Raw genomic sequence first — 18,894 nt, 5'->3', positions numbered from 1 at the left:
ACCTTTTATCCACCCTACTGCAGTCATCACCTTTTATCCATCCTACTGCAGTCATCACCTTTTGGACTACATACTGTAGATAGGACTGTTCTCTTGTTTTGGAGGCTGGAACAGAGTGGGTGTGTTTTCTCCTCTCCTCTTTGCAGTGCATAATGGGATGCGTGCCCCCTCTCTAGGAGGATTATGGTGTTTCCTGTTTCTGTTTCCTGCCTGTCTCAGCAGTCTCACATCACCACTAACCACAGCCAACACATAGACCCAGACACTTATATTTAGAATATAGCTCACATACCCTTTCACACTGCTGACCGAGCCAATCTGACCAGAGCTGTACTGGGCTGGCCTGGTTACGCATTTATCATAGTCAAAAGTGTAATACTGTATACTGTACTACTCTGAGACTGGTATGGTGGAACTCTGAGGGTTAATATCAAATGATAACCTACTACATCTCATAATATAGTGCACTGCATTTGACCAGATCACATAGCAACATGATGTAGAGCACCATTCAGTTACCGTATCAGGCAGTTGCCAAATATGTAGGTACCATTGTCACGATCGTTATAAGTAACGGACCAAGGCGCAGCGTGAAATGCGTACATCTTTTAATTAGTACTTTGTAACAATCACAAAACAACAAAACGAAACGTGAAGTCCTCGGTCAATCCAAAACAAACCTACATGGAACAAGATCCCACAAAAGACAAGAGCACAACAGGCTGCCTAAGTATGGTCCCAATCAGAGACAACGAGCCACAGCTGTCTCTAATTGGGAACCACCCCGGCCAACATAGAAACACATAAACTAGAACAAGAACATAGAAAACGAAACATAGAACCTAACACCCAGAAACTAACACATAGAAACTAACACCCTGGCTCAACATATAAAAGTCCCCAGAGCCAGGGTGTGACAGTACCCCCCCCCAAAGGCGCGGACTGCGACCGCGCCAACTAAACCCAACAGGGGAGTGGCCGGGTGGGCATTCCGCCTTGGAGGCGGTGACCACCACCCTCTAACTAACCCCCCGTAGCGCCCCTGGTCTGGTCCCGCTGGCTGGAGCTGGACTGGACATCGGTGGAGCGGATTGCTTAGGCTGCGGTGTGGAGCAGCTGACCGGTACCTGACCAGGCACCGGTGAAACGGGCACGGGCTGTGCCGGATTGACGACACGCACCACAGGCTTGGTGCGGGGAGCAGGAATGGGCCGGACCGGGCTGACGACGCGCACCACTGGCTTGGTGCGGGGAGCAGGAACGGGCCGGACCGGGCTGACGACGCGCACCACTGGCTTGGTGTGGGGATCAGGAACGGGCCGGACCGGACTGGTAACACACCCCAGTACCTCTCGCCGTGCCTCTACACTCTCCTTCCCTCTAATGACCAATGGCCCCCGTAACCTGGTGGCCTTCTCTCCTAGTCCACAATCTCACCCTGTAGCTGCCTCCAGCAGCCCCGTCGTCCATGCCGTGTGCCCCCCCAAATTTTTTTATTGGGGTTGCCTCTCGCCTGTACGACGACGGCCCGGTTGGCGCCGCTTCTCCTCTCCTGCCTGGGTCTCCCCCTTCATCGCCCTCCGGTAACGGACGGCCTCCTCCTCCGTTATCCTCCCCCAACCGAGGAGGACATCTACCAACGTTACCTCCGGCGTTTGCTCCTGGAAACGCTGCTTGGTCCTGTTTTGGTGGGATCTTCTGTCACGATCGTTATAAGTAACGGACCAAGGCGCAGCGTGAAATGCGTACATCTTTTAATTAGTACTTTGTAACAATCACAAAACAACAAAACGAAACGTGAAGTCCTCGGTCAATCCAAAACAAACCTACACGGAACAAGATCCCACAAAAGACAAGTGCACAACAGGCTGCCTAAGTATGGTTCCCAATCAGAGACAAAGAGCCACAGCTGTCTCTAATTGGGAACCACCCCGGCCAACATAGAAACACATAAACTAGAACAAGAACATAGAAAACGAAACATAGAACCTAACACCCAGAAACTAACACATAGAAACTAACACCCTGGCTCAACATATAAAAGTCCCCAGAGCCAGGGCGTGACAACCATGATATAATTGTCAGTAGTACCACATTATTTATAATGAATACGAGCTGAGATAGGATAATAGAACTAGTTTGTATTTCCCAACATATGATGTACTTTCCCCTCTACAACGCCACAGCCTATATGCCATGTCCCTTTATCAGTGTGTCTCCGCTCTCTAGTGTCAACTGTGTGATAGATCAGGAGTTTCACTTTCACTTTGAGACATATGTCAGTTGTGTTCTGCTTGCAATTTATGGTAATTATTATTATATCATTGTATTATCATATGGGTCTTATGCTGTTAGTGATTATGGGGATTTATGGAAATAAGTGTTTTAAGTGAAAGTTTAGAGCTGACTGTAACTTGAGAACCAGGCAAGGTAAAGTTTCAGTTGATCTTTGTTCAAGAACAGCTCAAGGACAGAACTACATAAATTACATCTAAAAACGGCACAGATGAGCGAGCTTGAAGCCAAACCCTTCTCAATTGTGATCTGCATGTATCTAATCGTAAGTATTATTTGTATGTGTGTTTAAAGCTGTCAGGGATAATGGTGTTAATGGGATAAATGCTTTATACTAATAAATCCCCACAATTAATATTCAAGTCAATGTTGATGGTTGGCAATAACTGTGTGTGAAAACCAGACAGGCTAAAGTTTCAGGTACCTATGGTTCCGTCTCCCTTTACCTTACCTTACCTTAATTAAATGACCAAGTTTTACATATTTTAGAAAGTCTGTCTTAAGTAGTCTTCTGTCTTTGGTCTCAGGGGATTAAATAATAAATCCATACCATACCATATGATCCATAAAATAGCCTACTTTGAATCACATTGAGGGTCTTGGGCTCAGGATCTTTATGATTGATATACAGTATGTAATCCTCTCTTTCAGAAATGATGTGGACTTGGACAGACTGTCTGAGTGTTAATCTCCTGCTTCTCCTCCAAAGATCATGCTCTGGTAGAGTGACCTAATATGTTCTTTGTGTGTGTGTGTGTGTGTGTGTGTGTGTGTGTGTGTGTGTGTGTGTGTGTGTGTGTGTGTGTATATGAACAACGTAAGAATTTACATGAACGATGGGTATGGTTTGCACTTTCGGTACTAGGCTATTCCATTGGCTAAATCAAGCAAACCTTAAGAATTTGAGCCAGGTTTGGTGTTCATCTTTAGTGTGGTCTGTTAAAGTCTGAATGGGACCAACAGTTGATGATGTGCAAGATAGTTTTTGATGGTGAATGGTTGTTTCTCTCTCCAGAAAGGTTTGAGGTTCTTGGTCCGACTCGTGACATTGTTGCTGTGGCTGGTGATGACATCATTCTGCCCTGTTACATCAAACCCAACATCAGCGCTGAGGACATGAGAGTTGACTGGTTCAGAGTCAACCACCCAGACCCTCGGTCAAACATTCGAGTCCATCTCTACCAAGACGGCAGAGACAAATACCATGATCAGATCCGCTCCTACGAGGGAAGGACATCATTGTTTAAAGAGGAACTGAAAAAGGGAAACACCTCTTTGAAACTGACCAGGGTACAAGGCACAGACGATGGACTTTACAAATGTCTTGTTGAGTCTAAGAACCATTATGATGATGCCACCATTCAAGTCCACATAACAGGTTAATTTATTTTCCCATAAATACAACAACCCCACAGCGAAGTACATGATTATGTTTCCAATCTCAGCAGTACTTCATGTCCAGTCTCCCTTTGTGTCTGTAGCTATAGGATCCAAGCCAGAGCTTTCCATTGAGGGACAGAAAGAAGGAGGGATGGGTCTGCTGTGTGTATCTAAAGGCTGGTTCCCTGAGCCTGAGTTGGAGTGGCTGGACAGTGAAGGGGTCACTCTGTCTGCTGGACCTTCAGAGACAGACAGGGACTATAAGGGGTTCTACATAGTCAAACTAAAGACCATTGTAAAGGAGACTGACACCAACCACTTTACCTGCAGACTCAGACAGAGGCAACTCAGTGAGCAGATCAACATGGAGACAGAGTTTCACATCTCTAGTGAGTTGCAAAACATCATATTATTGTTTAGCTGATATGAAACACTTGTAATGTTTTATATGCTTTTGTATTACAAAGGCTGAGTAACAATTAAACATAAATAGGACAGTTGTCGACATGTTTAGAACACTAAAGTATAGTAATGTCAAACTGAAACCACGTTGGTTTTGTAGATCCAGCTATATGCCTCCACCCCAAATGAATGGAAAAGATAAGTTAAAATGAAACCAGGAAAACCAGGACATTAGATGGTGCTCATCTTTCCATTCATTTGGCATTGAGGCATATTGCTGAATCTACACAACTGATGTCATGAGATGTGGTATAATTTTGACATTAGTCTACATTTGAGGTCTGTAAACCTCTGACAAAACTTTTTTTATGAGTGAAATTACCCTTTAATGTTATTATTTGGTAGCAGTGGTAAGCATGTCACTGATCTCAGTTGATTTGTGTCTTGCAGGTGAGCTGATCATTGTTCACACAGACACATGGAGAGTGGCCTTTGCAGTGATTGTCTCTCTGAGTATTGTCCTTGTGGTCATATTAGCTTTCACCATCAGGCGCTGGATTGGTTTGCGCAATGATTACGGTATTAGAAAAGTGATTAAAGGGTTTATTTGACTGAATGTAAATGTTTTACAGTGCAGTTTATAGAGTAGCATACAAGGAGTTGGGTACTAGAACCAAAAGCTTGCTAGTTCGATTCCCCGATCCGACAAGGTGACAAAATCAGTTGATCTACCCTTGAGCAAGGCACTTAACCCTAATTGCTCCAGGGTCGCGGTCAATAATGTCTGATCCCTGGCCATGACCTCACTTTCTGAGGGTGTCTCAGGAGGAGTTGGGATATGTAAAAAACACATTTCCATTTCACACCTCACACTCGTACAGGTTAACCACTTGTATATGCAGTGAAACAGAACAAATATAAGCACCCCCTATTTGACCTTTAGAAGTAAAAAGCAGACATTGGTCAGATACTGTACATGTGTATTTAAGGATTTCTATCAAGAAAATGCTAATTTCTATGTATAGGGAAACATTTCTATTTCAAACAACTTTCTCCACAATAACACCAGATTATTTAATATAAGGTTTCTTTAAATCACAGTGTGTGGTTTAACTGAATCACATCAGTGTAATTGGCTCCTTCATGGAAAGGACTTTGTCAAAAAACATCTTGAGTAGGTCCTTTTGTGTCTGCGGATTTCACTCCTCCCTTGTACTTGATTGATTAATTAAGGTCACTGATTAGTAAGAAACTCCCCTCACCTGGTTGTCTAGGTCTTAATTGAAAGGCAAAACCAGAAAACAGCAGACACTAGGCCCTCCATGGAATGAGTTTGACACTCCTGGTCCTATGGATCAATGTGTCATATTTTAATAATTGTGGATCAATGTGTCATATTTTAATAATTGTCTTCTCAATGGATGTGAGATGTGTTCATTAAGGATGTTCACTCTAACTGTTCTCTTTTTATGTCTGCAGAGAAAGTTCAAGATGATAACGATCGTAAGCTGAGTAAGTTGTGTCCAACATCCTTATGCATCAATATGTCAAATAACAATTGGAGACATCTTGAGTAGGTCCTTTTGTGGACCTTTCCTCTAACTGTTATCTATTTTCATGCTTCCAGATGCATCCAAAGCTAAACACAGTCTTGAGTTGAGTAAGTAGTGTCTAACAGTACTATGTATCAATGTGTAATACGTTTATATTTTAATAATTGTCTTCTCAATGGATGTGAGATGTGTTCATTAAGGATGTTCACTCTAACTGTTCTCTTTTTATGTCTGCAGAGAAAGTTCAAGATGACAACAATCGTAAGCTGAGTAAGTTGTGTCCAACATCCTTATGCATCAATATGTGTCACGCCCTGACTCTGGGGACTCGTATTTGTTGAGTCAGGGTGTGTATTTTTCTGTGTTGTGTTTTGCTATGTTGATTTTCTATGTTTAGATCTAGAATGTGTAGATCTATGTTGGCCGGGGTGGTTCCCAATCAGAGGCAGCTGTAGCTCGTTGTCTCTGATTGGGGACCATACTTAGGCAGCCTATTGGCACTAGTGGGTTGTGGGATCTTGTTCCGTGTTAAGGTATGTTGTGTTTAAAGAATACCTGGGATAGGATAAAGTAATCCTTCTACCCCCCCCCCCCCCCCCCAAAAAAAAAAAAAAAAAAAAAGTGTAAAGTGGTTATCCCACTGGCTATAGGGTGAATGCACCAATTTGTAAGTCGCTCTGGATAAGAGCGTCTGCTAAATGACGTAAATGTGCCCTTGAGCAAGGCACTTAACCCTAATTGCTCCTGTAAGTCGCTCTGGATAAGAGCGTCTGCTAAATGACTAAAATGTAAATGTAAATGTGTTGTGCTGCCTTGGACTTCACGTATCGTTTGTTTATTGTTTTGTCGTGGTGTTTATTCAATATAAATAAACATGTATGCATATCACGCTGCGCCTTGGTCCGTCCCGTCTGTAAACGAACGTGACAGAAGATCCCACCAAACGAGGACCAAGCAGCGTGCCCAGGAAGAGCGAGTAGCGATGTCACAGGTGGGCAAATTGTGGTCATGGGAGGAGATATTCGCGGGGAAAGGGCCATGGGCGAAGGTAAATGCCCAGGCAGGAGAGGAACGACGGCAACACAGAAGCCGGCCGAGGAGGAGGCCCGAGAAGCAGCCCCAATAACATTTTGGGGGGGGGGTAAAGGGGTGGTCGGGGAGCGATAGAGAAGAGCCCCGACCACGGCACCCGGTTGGGTTTCGGATTGGGTCCCTACGACCTTGGGAAGAGGAGTGGGAACAGTACTACACTGAGGAGTCGGAGGATGACGACGATGACGAGTGTCTGTTCCCTAACTCGTGGGGGCTCCCGGAGGAGTCCTCACGGGAAGAGGAGTGCCGACGACAGAGACCCGAGAGGCAACCCCAATAAAAAAATGTGTGGGGGGCACACGGTGTGGACGACGAGGCAGCAGGAGGCAGCGACAGGGTGGATCTGCAGGTTAGGAGAGGAGGCCACCAGGTTACGGGGGCTGTTGGTTCAGAGGGAGCAGGAGTTATTAGGTCAGAGGGAGGCGCTACAGGAGGCTATAAGGGAGAAGGAGAGTGTAGAGGCACGGCGAGAGGAGCTGGTTAGGCAGCAGAAGGAGCGGGGGTTTATAAAGGAACCCAGTCCCGCTCCTCGCACCAAGCAAGTGGTGCGTGTCGCCAGTCCGGTCCGGCCCGTTCCTACTCCCCACACTAAGCCAGTGGTGCGTGTTCCCAGTACGGCCCGACCCGTTCCTGCTTCCCGCACTAAGCCAGTGGTGTGTGTTCCCAGTACGGTTCGGTCCGTTCCTGCTCCTCGCATCAACCCAGTGGTGCACGTCGCCAGCCCGGTCCGGCCTGTTCCTGCCCCTCACACCAAACCAGTGGTGCGCGTCACCAGCCCGGCCCAGCCTGTTCCTGCCCCTCGCACCAAGACAGTGGTGCGCGTCACCAGCCCGGTCCGGCCTGTTCCTGTCCCTCGCACCAAGCCAGTGGTGCGCGTCGCCAGCCCGGTCCGGCCTCTTCCTGTCCCTCGCACCAAGCCAGTGGTGCGCGTCGCCAGCCCGGTCCGGCCTGTTCCTGCCCCTCGCACCAAACCAGTGGTGCGCGTCATCCAGCCCGGCCCGGCCTGTTCCTGTCCCTCGCAACAAGCCAGTGGTGCGCGTCGCCAGCCCGGTCCGGCCTGTTCCTGTCCCTCGCACCAAACCAGTGGTGCGCGTCGCCAGCCCGGTCCGGCCTGTTCCTGCCCCTCGCACCAAACCAGTGGTGCACGTCGCCAGCCCGGCCCGGCCTGTTCCTGTCCCTCGCACCAAGCCAGTGGTGCGCGTCGCCAGCCCGGTCCGGCCTGTTCCTGTCCCTCGCACCAAGCCAGTGGTGCGCGTCGCCAGCCCGGTCCGGCCTGTTCCTGTCCCTCGCACCAAGCCAGTGGTGCGCGTCGCCAGCCCGGCCCGGCCTGTTCCTGCCCCTCGCACCAAGCCAGTGGTGCGCGTTGCCAGCCCGGCCCGGCCTGTTCCTGCCCCTCGCACCAAGCCAGTGGTGCGCGTTGCCAGCCCAGCCCGGCCTGTTCCTGTTCCCCGCACCAGGCCAGTGGTGCGCGTCGCCAGTCCGGTACGGCCCGTTCCTGCTCCCCGCACCAAGCCAGTGGTGCGCGTCGTCAGCCCGGTCCGGCCCGTTCCTGCTCCCCGCACCAAGCCAGTGGTGCGTGTGTCCAGTCCGGCACGGCCCGTGCCTGTTCCACCGGTGCCTGGTCCGGCACCGGTCAGCTGCTCCACTTCGGAGCAAGAGCAATCCGCTCCACCGGGGTCCAGTCCAGTTACGGTCAGCGGCTCCACTCCGGAGCCAGAGCAGTCCGCTCCATCGGTGCCTGATCCAGCTTTCTATGTTTAGATCTAAAATGTGTAGATCTATGTTGGCCTGGGTGGTTCCCAATCAGAGGCAGCTGTAGCTCGTTGTCTCTGATTGGGGACCATACTTAGGCAGCCTATTGGCACTAGTGGGTTGTGGGATCTTGTTCCGTGTTAAGGTATGTTGTGCTGTGCTGCCTTGGACTTCACGTATCGTTTGTTTATTGTTTTGTCGTGGTGTTTATTCAATATAAATAAATATGTATGCATATCACGCTGCGCCTTGGTCCGTCCCGTCTGTAAACGAACGTGACAATATGTCAAATAACAATTGGAGACATCTTGAGTAGGTCCTTTTGTGGACCTTTCCTCTAACTGTTATCTATTTTCATGCTTCCAGATGCATCCAAAGCTAAACACAGTCAAGAGTTGAGTAAGTAGTGTCTAACAGTACTATGTATCAATGTGTAATAAGTTTATATTTTAATAATTGTCTTCTCAATGGATGTGAGATGTGTTCATTAAGGATGTTCACTCTAACTGTTCTCTTTTTATGTCTGCAGAGAAAGTTCAAGATGACAACGATCGTAAGCTGAGTAAGTTGTGTCCAACATCCTTATGCATCAATATGTGTCACGCCCTGACTCTGGGGACTCGTATTTGTTGAGTCAGGGTGTGTATTTTTCTGTGTTGTGTTTTGCTATGTTGATTTTCTATGTTTAGATCTAGAATGTGTAGATCTATGTTGGCCAGGGTGGTTCCCAATCAGAGGCAGCTGTAGCTCGTTGTCTCTGATTGGGGACCATACTTAGGCAGCCTATTGGCACTAGTGGGTTGTGGGATCTTGTTCCGTGTTAAGGTATGTTGTGCTGTGCTTCCTTGGATGTCACGTATCGTTTGTTTATTGTTTTGTCGTGGTGTTTATTCAATATAAATAAACATGTATGCATATCACGCTGCGCCTTGATCCGTCCCGTCTGTAAACGAACGTGACAGTATGTTAAACAACAATTGGAGACATCTTGAGTAGGTCCTTTTGTGGACCTTTCCTCTAACTGTTATCTATTTTCATGCTTCCAGATGCATCCAAAGCTAAACACAGTCAAGAGTTGAGTAAGTAGTGTCTAACAGTACTATGTATCAATGTGTAATAAGTTTATATTTTAATAATTGTCTTCTCAATGGATGTGAGATGTGTTCATTAAGGATGTTATCGCTAACTGTTCTTTTTTTATGTCTGCAGAGAAAGTTCAAGATGGCAACACTCGTAAGCTGAGTAAGTTGTGTCCAACATTCTTATGCATCAATATGTCAAACAACATTTGGAGACAAACAATCCCCATTACATGAATATGTTACAGAAATGGATGCCAGTACAACAGCTAGTTTCATGGATTTAAAATCCTTACATATTTTACATAGTTTTTTATCACATTGCTTTCACTGTCCCCATCCCCCTGTCAACAATTAATTTAATGAATTATTCACCTTTAAGAATGCTTTAATTGACTTTGATTATTCTGTTTGTCTGTAGAGATACTTGCTGATCAGCTGGGTAAGTAGCAGCTATACACAATGCATTACTAGACCCTTATAGTTAATATAAAATACATATTCTAAGGAAGGGTTCTCCAACCCTGTTCCTGCAGAGCTACCCTTCTGTACGTTTTTCGATCCAACCTTAGTTGTAACTAACCTGATTCAACTTATCAACCAGCTAATTATTAAAATCAGTCTCACTAGAGTTGGATCAAAAACCTACAGGACAGTAGCTCTCCAGGAACAGTGTTGGAGAGCCCTGTTCTGAGGGTTTACAATTTCCATTGTGCAAATATGCAAATAGCACAAAGATTAGTCATAATTATGTAGTAAAATATCACTGTATTGGAATTCACACCAAGAGTGCTATTTTATTCCATTATTTTATTTGAACATGTTCACGCTTTAATTAACAGGAATAATAATTTGTTTCATTTGTTTAATTTACCCACAGATTTTGTAAACATGAAGGGGAGTCCAGGTAAATTAATGATACTGAATTATTTTTAAAATAGATTAGATCACTTCATATTGTTGTTTGCAGGTATACTGTATTATGGAAGAGTGATGTATTTTTATACATTGTCACTTAGAACTTCCATAAAATAAAATCAATCTCACCACATCAATAACGTTTATAGATGGGGATTTGTCATCATTCTCCAAGTGCACCATACAGTATACACTACTGTAACATTATATTACCATAGTTTCTGGTATCCCCCAAATCTGACAAACTCTTTCTCTATATTCTAGAACTTGAAACCATCAGAAAACATGCAGGTCAGTGTGTAATACTCTCCTTTCCACCCACCTAGAGTTTTACATGAATATTAATATCTTCACATAGCGGTATTAATTGTAATAACATGATCACACATTCATATCTACAGTATACTTATGTTGTTATCAATAACAACCTATAGGCTTCATGTGTCTACAGTAATGTACTGTGCAGCAAGTCCTGCAGTAAAATGTTGTCTCCAAATTTGTTTGTTTTTCAAAATAATTCTAATGAATTGTATGTTTCTCTCCACAGTGGATGTGACTCTAGATCCTGATACAGCACATCCCAAACTCATCTTGTCTGAAGACGGGAAACAAGTTAGAAATGGAGACGTATGGCAGCATCTCCCTGACAACCCAGAGAGGTTTAATACTGTTCCCTATGTCCTGGGAAAGGAGAGTTTCTCCTCAGGGAGATTCTACTATGAGGTGCAGGTGGAGGGGAAGACTGGGTGGACTTTAGGAGTGGTCAGAGAGTCCATCAACAGGAAGGGGAAGATTACACTGAGCCCTTGGAATGGATACTGGACTGTGTTTCTGAGGGATAGAGAGTACAAGGCTCTCACTGGTCTCACTGTCCCCCTCTCCCTGAGAGAGAAGCCCCAGAAGGTGGGGGTGTTTGTGGATTATGAGGAGGGTCAGGTCTCCTTCTACAATGTGGAGGCCAGGTCTCATATCTACTCTTTCACTGGCTACACCTTCACTGCGAAACTCTATCCATTCTTCTGCCCCGGTCTAAATCATGGTGGTAAAAACTCAGCCCCACTGGTCATCACTCCTGTAGATGTCACTGACTGACTGACTTTCATATTAAACATTGAAATACTGTTAACATTTGTGTGTGTGCATGTCAGACTAGCAAAATTGTGTATGGGTGTGGGTGTGGGTGTGTGTGTGTGTGTGTGTATATGTGTACGTGTGTGAGCATATGTGAGTGTGCGTACATGCGTGTTTGTCTGCAAGTGCATGTGCATGAGTGTGTTACTCACATGTTTAATTAATTATAGCATACCTACAGAAAGGAAATGCACACCTTGTATAATTTATGCTGATTGTCATCCTATGGTTTCCATGTTGTCTTCATGTAGCCTTATTATACAGTATGTCAGCCTAATGTATTGACATATTCTGAACATCAGTCTGGTCATATTAAACCTATATGAACTTAAATGGGCTTCTTTCAAACTTGAAATAAAATGTAAATCAAACTTGTCAACATATAAATGACTTTGTCAATCATAAAACTCCCTGAATCAAATCATTCTGAAGTATTGGCTGTCGTTGGTGAACTACTCAAAAAGACGCTCCTGATTGGCTGTGACTTGTTGGTCTTTCTCAGAGGGCCTATCAGATCTGTTCTAACTCAGGCCACTTAACATAAACGACTAATTCAGGCTGGAGCTAAATCAGGAAGAGACAACATCATAATTATTCAATCACCGATCAATCAACTCTGGTCACAGTCCTGGAGAGGGTCTGGGAGGGCTAGAGTGTGTGTGTTTGTGTGTGTCCGTGTGTGCGTGCCTGCATGTGTGTTTGTATTTATAGACTGTGTCTAATGTGTGGTAAGATACTTAGTGCCAGTTCCTCAGCATCCGTGTCGATGCTCATCTGATGTCCTGGTCCTCACCCCAAAAGCTCTGTAGACAGTATTGAATGAATATGTATAAGCAATATGGTCAATAGTTTGTATTTCCCAACACATCATTGGGAAATACATGATGATGTGCTTTCCCCTCTACAACACAACATCCTATCTAACATGACCAAAGATAGTGGATACAATAAATTAATAGATAGTTCACTCAGGCCATTTATCATTTACCTTTTATTTTAGGGTCTACTTAAAGGAAAAATCCACCCAAAACCACTCATTCCTATAAATTACAGTGTTAAATAAGATAACTATATTTTTTGTGAACAAATGTTTAATTTTGGCTTAATAATAAGGTGAAAAACGTTGTGGAAATCTGTTGCAGCTCAAGTCGACTACAAAATCCACAATGCAATGCTCTCTCTATGGGCTGGCTGGCTAGCTAGCAAACGTAGCTACACACAGTAATACCGAAGACAATGTCAGCATGTGAAGTAGCTAGTGTCAAGTTGCGTCAATTCAAATCTGGTATTAGGAACAAAAGAGGTCAACACGACTTCTAAGATATACTAGTATTTTAATTAATGCAAAATCTTCAATGGTAAATATGATGTTCGTATATACGGGCTCCCTGAAATACCTCGCAGGGCACTCAGAGAACTAATCCATTGTTTCAGATTGTTCTTCAAATACTCTTGACAGTTCTCAGTTCCCGCTCTCTGCTGGCCAATCAGAGTAGAGGCTGAGCGTGGTTTAGACTTACTCAGCCAATCCGTTGGCGCACCCCTGTTGCCAGGCATAAGTTCTTATCATAACAACCTGTCATGGTGAGAAGAGCCAGCTCCCCTAGACACCATTCCTATGTCCAAGGATGATTCACAGATCACAAAGAACCAGTATAGTCTAGTATTTGGAGACACAAATTCTTATCTCATTTTACCCTCTAAAACAGCTCTTCACATCAATCACAGCTTGCCAGGTGACACAACCCACATCAGCACAGTCCAGAATGCATTCTTTCTAAGTTAGTCATCCCATCAATTTATGAGAATAATAAATCCCCACACTAGTTAACTGTAAAATTGCCTAAAGAAATTGCAATTTAGGAGTCTGCAATCTCACCATATTCAACCTGCAGATTGATGTGCCTCACAGAGTGGAGTCAACGGCAGAGATACTTTTAAGGAGATAGGAAACTCCATTGGAATCACATTAACACCCATTGTGTATGTTGCCCATGCTACGAAAATGTGCCACGCTGTGCATTCTGGGCAATTCTGGGATAAGGAGAGCTCTCCTTCAAGGAGTGAATGGGAGTCAATTGGGTGCTAGCTCAAAAACCCAACATGAGCATGAATTTTGTCAACAAGAAGTACAACATTACAAATCTTTTCAGAGATGTGAGATAATTAACCTCTACGGGATCGGTGTCACATATACGGGATGGTTCAGCTAACGTGCGCTAATGTGATTAGCATGACTGTTGTAAGTGACAGCAAACTTTCCAGGACATGGACATGTCTTATATGGGCAGAAAGCTTAAAGTCCTGTTAATCTAACTGCACTGTCCAATTTACAGTAGCTGTTACAGTGAAAGAATACCATGCTATTGTTTGAGGAGAGTGCAAAACAACAAAAAACTTATCACGGCAACTGGTTTGATACATTCACCTCTGAAGGTAAATAATGTACTTACATTCAGTAATTTTGCTCTGATTTGTCATTCTAAGGGTCCCAGAGATAAAATGTAGCATTTGTTTGATAAAGTCAATTTTTATATTCAAATGTAGGAACTGGGTTCCACAGTTTGAACCCCTGCTGTCTCTGGCTCCACACCCACCCTGCCTGGTCATCTAGATGTGTGAAAGTTAGTGTATAATCTAATGATCCATCGTGTATGACATTCCTGGGAGTGTGTAAACTTACATTTTGTATTACCATATCATTTTTGTATGTTCTCTATAGTTATGTACATGAAAATGTATCAATTGACCAATTCGGCACATTTGGGCAGACTTGAAACAAAATAGTCCAGTATTACAATGCTTCACTGGTTCAATCTGAAACGTTGCACACAAACTGCTGCCATCTAGTGGCCAACATCTAAATTGCGCCTAAACTGTAATATTATATTGTGACCTTTCTCTTGCATTTTAAAGATGTCATTTTTTTTGGGAAAGTGCATGTTTTTTTGTTTGTATAATTTTTTTCCAGATCTAATGTGTTATATTCTCCTAAATTAATTTAACATTTCCACAAACTTCAAAGTGAATATGCGTATCCTTGCTTCAGATCCTGAGCTACAGGCAGTTAGATTTGGGTATGTCATTTTAGGCGAAAATTGAAAAAAAGGGTCCGATCCTTAAGAGGTTAACTTGATATCTGTAATATTATATGGCGTTGGAATCGTGACATTACGTAATTGCGAGGAAAATATGTTTCTCAACTCATACCCTGACTTTGAGAAGGGATTGCGTGATGATAAGTTTAGCAACTGTATGGCTCCTATATAAGGATTCCTATATCCTTTCTCTAATATCTCTGGCAACAGCCCCATGCATCCTGGACTGAAGAGGAAGACAAATAGTAGAAATGTGCTAGACCCTCTGTTAAATTACACATTTCTCAAAGAATATCGCAAAAATAAGATCAATGGCTCATTCGAGAGAAGACAACCTCCCGTGTTATGACATCGGCCAGTTTTGAAATCTGACATGTATGATACAGTTGAAGTTGAAAGTTTACATACACTTAGGTTGGAGTCATTAAAACTTGTTTTTCAACCACTCCACTAATTTCTTGTTAACAAACTATAGTTTTGGCAAGTCGGTTAGGACATCTACTTTGTGCATGACACAAGTAATTTTTCCAACAATTGTTTACAGACAGATTATTCACTTATAATTCACTGTATCACAATTCCAGTGGGTAAAAAGTTTACATACACTAAGTTGACTGTGCCTATAAACAGCTTGGAAAATTCCAGAAAATGATGTCATGGCTTTAGAAGCATCTGATAGACTAATTGACATCATTTGAGTCAATTGGAGGTGTACCTGTGGATGTATTTGCTTGACATCATGGGAAAATCAAAAGAAATCAGCCAAGACCTCAGATAAAAGATTGTAGACCTCCACAAGTCTGGTTCATCCTTGGGAGCAATTTCCAAATGCCTGAAGGTACCACGTTCATCTGTACAAACAATAGTACGCAAGTATAAACACCATGGGACCAAGCAGCCATCATACCGCTCAGGAAGGAGACGCGTTCTGTCTCCTAGAGATGAACGTACTTTGGTGCGAAAAGTGCAAATCAATCCCAGAACAACAGCAAAGGACCTTGTGAAGATGCTGGAGGAAACAGGTACAAAAGTATCTATATTCACAGTAAAACGAGTCCTATATCGACATAACCTGAAAGGCCGCTCAGCAAGGAAGAAGCCACTGCTCCAAAACTGCCATAAAAAAGCCAGACTACGGTTTGCAACTGCACATGGGGACAAAGATCGTACTTTTGGAGAAATGTCCTCTGGTCTGATGAAACAAAAATAGAACTGTTTGGCCATAATGACCATCGTTATGTTTGGAGGAGAAAGGGGGTTGCTTGCAAGCCGAAGAACACCATCCCAACCGTGAAGCACGGGGGTGGCAGCATCATGCTGTGGGGGTGCTTTGCTGCAGGAGGGACTGCTGCACTTCACAAAATAGATGGCATCATGAGGAAGGAAAATTATGTGGATATATTGAAGCAACATCTCAAGACATCAGTCAGGAAGTTAAAGCTTGGTCACAAATGGGTTTTCCAAATGGACAATGACCCCAAGCATACTTACAAAGTTGTGGCAAAATGGCTTAAGGACAACAAAGTCAAGGTATTGGAGTGGCCATCACAAAGCCCTGACCTCAATCCTATAGAACATTTGTGGGCAGAACTGAAAAAGCGTGTGCGAGTAAGGAGGCCTACAAACCTGACTCAGTTACACCAGCTGTCAGGAGGAATGGGCCAAAATGTACCCAACTTATTGTGGGAAGCTTGTGGAAGGCTACCCGAAATGTTTGACCCAGGTTAAACAATTTAAAGGCAATGCTACCAAATACTAATTGAGTGTATGTAAACTTCTGACCCACTGGGAATGTGATGAAAGAAAGAAATCATTCTCCCCACTATTATTCTGACATTTTACATTCTTAAAATAAAGTGGTGATCCTAACTGACCTAAGACAGGGAATATTTACTAGGATTAAATGTCAGGAATTGTGAAAAACAGAGTTTAAATGTGTTTGGCTAAGGTGTATGTAAACTTCCGACTTCAGCTGTAGATGTATTCACGATATAAAAGTCGTATTCCTATTAACTTCCAGTGTAGTGAGAGCGGCTGTATCACAGTACTATGTCATACCGGACAAATTTCTGCCTGCTTGAACGCCAATAACTCAGATACACATAAAACATGAAATGACCCAGGGAATCAATTGAACATCACTCAGAGATGCACAAAAATAATATAGCGTTCAAAATAGCAGAATCTTTACTTTAAGGAGGTGACTGTCTCATAGACAACAATGCAGCTGGGTGTGGTCCATTTAGTTCATTGACTTCCATTAAAACAGAAAAGATTTGGGAGTGGGATGTTTCTCTTCCTCTTCCGACTTTGCTATGACATGTCCCTATGATCATTGTCTACTGCCCTATAACTTGATGTCAGTGTCAGAAGGCCCTGGTTCTCATTAGCCTAACAACTCACTAAATTCTGTCACAGTTCCAGCCCCTCGCTACATATACAGTCGTGGTCCAAAGTTTTGAGAATGACACAAGTATTGGTCTTCACAAAGTTCGCTGCTTCAGTGTTATGAGATATTTTTGTCAGATGTTACTATGGTATACTGAAGTATAATTACAAGCATTCCATAAGTGTCAAAGGCTTTTATTGACAATTACATGAAGTTTATGCAAAGAGTCAATATTTGCAGTGTTGACCCTTCTTTTTCAAGACCTCTGCAATCCGCCCTGGCATGCTGTCAATTAACTTCTGGGCCACATCCTGACTGATGGCAGCCCATTCTTGCATAATTAATGGTTGGAGTTTGTCAGAATTTGTGGGTTTTTGTTTGTCCACCTGCCTCTTGAGGATCAACCACAAGTTCTCAATTGGATTAAGGTCCTGGGAGTTTCCTGGCCATGGACCCAAAATGTCGATATTTTGTTCCCGAGCCACTTAGTTGTCACTTTTGCCTTATGGCAAGGTGCTCCATCATGCTGGAAAAGGCATTGGTCGTCACCAAACTGTTCTTGGATGGTTGGGAGAAGTTGCTCTCGGAGGATGTGTTGGTACCATTCTTTATTCATGGCTGTGTTCTTAGGCAAAATTGTGAGTGAGCCCACTCCCTTGGCTGAGAAGCAACCCCACACATGAATGGTCTCAGGATGCTTTACTGTTGGCATGACACAGGACTGATGGTAGCGCTCACCTTGTCTTCTCCGGACAAGGTGTTTTCCGGATGCCCCAAACAATCGGAAAGGGGATTCATCAGAGAAAATGACTTTACCATAGTCCTCAGCAGTCCAATCCCTGTACCTTTTGCAGAATATCAGTCTGTCCCTGATGTTTTTCCTGGAGAGAAGTGGCTTCTTTGCTGCCCTTCTTGACAACAGGCCATCCTCCAAAAGTCTTCGCCTCACTGTGCGTGCAGATGCACTCACACCTGCCTGCTGCCATTCCTGAGCAAGCTCTGCACTGGTGGTGCCCCGATCCCGCAGCTTAATCAACTTGCTGGACTTTCTTGGGCGCCCTGATGCCTTCTTCACAACAATTGAACCTGTCTCCTTGAAGTTCTTGATGATCCGATAAATGGTTGATTTAGGTGTTATCTTACTATCAGCAATATCCTTGCCTGTGAAGCCCTTTTTGTGCAAAACAATGATGATGACACGCGTTTCCTTGCAGGTAACCATGGTTAACAGAGGAAGAACAATGATTTCAAGCACCACCCTCCTTTTAAAGCTTACAGTCTGTTATTCTAACTCAATCAGCATGACAGAGTGATCTCCAGCCTTGTCCTCGTCAACACTCTCACCTGTGTTAACGAGAGAATCACTGACATGATGGCAGCTGGTCCTTTTGTGGCAGGGCTGAAATGCAGTGGAAATGTTTTTGGGAATTAAGTTCATTTTCATGGCAAAGAGGGACTTTGCAATTAATTGCAATTCATCGGATCACTCTTCATGACATTCTGGAGTATATGCAAATTGCCATCATCAAAACTGAGGCAACAGACTTTGTGAAAATTAGTATTTGTGTCATTCTAAAAACTTTTGACCACGACTGTACTGTATATATAATATGTATCTTTCTGTGGTCCATTGACTCCTGGGCCCTGTAAACTAACTCCATACCCTGGCTTTCTACTCCCTCTCCACCTTTCTCTCTCTCCTCTCTCTCTCTCTCTCTCTCTCTCTCTCTCTCTCTCTCTCTCTCTCTCTCTCTCTCTCTCTCTCTCTCTCTCTCTCTCTCTCTCTCTCTCTCTCTCTCTCTCTC

At 43.9% G+C, this 18,894-nt stretch overlaps 1 protein-coding gene across 1 annotated transcript; it reads left to right on the top strand.

The window, feature by feature from the left end:
• Positions 1-2,489: 2,489 nt before the first annotated feature.
• LOC311111389 (butyrophilin subfamily 1 member A1-like) lies at positions 2,490-11,563 on the top strand (the record flags this gene model as incomplete). Its single annotated transcript, XM_084154106.1, has 14 exons — positions 2,490-2,560; positions 2,947-3,015; positions 3,311-3,673; positions 3,777-4,064; positions 4,528-4,656; positions 5,557-5,589; positions 5,868-5,900; positions 9,004-9,036; positions 9,521-9,553; positions 9,684-9,716; positions 9,975-9,995; positions 10,434-10,460; positions 10,736-10,762; positions 11,019-11,563. The coding sequence occupies exons 2-14, from the start codon at positions 2,949-2,951 to the stop codon at positions 11,561-11,563; spliced, it is 1,632 nt and encodes a 543-aa protein (XP_084010232.1). The 5' UTR covers positions 2,490-2,560; positions 2,947-2,948.
• Between the last annotated feature and the right edge of the window lie 7,331 nt (positions 11,564-18,894).

This window comes from Coregonus lavaretus, assembly GCF_964263955.1.
Source record: "Coregonus lavaretus genome assembly, chromosome: 37".
Classification (NCBI taxonomy): domain Eukaryota; kingdom Metazoa; phylum Chordata; class Actinopteri; order Salmoniformes; family Salmonidae; genus Coregonus; species Coregonus lavaretus.
The sequence above is the reverse complement of the archived record's forward strand: the minus strand, read 5'-3'. Positions and strand labels throughout refer to the sequence as shown.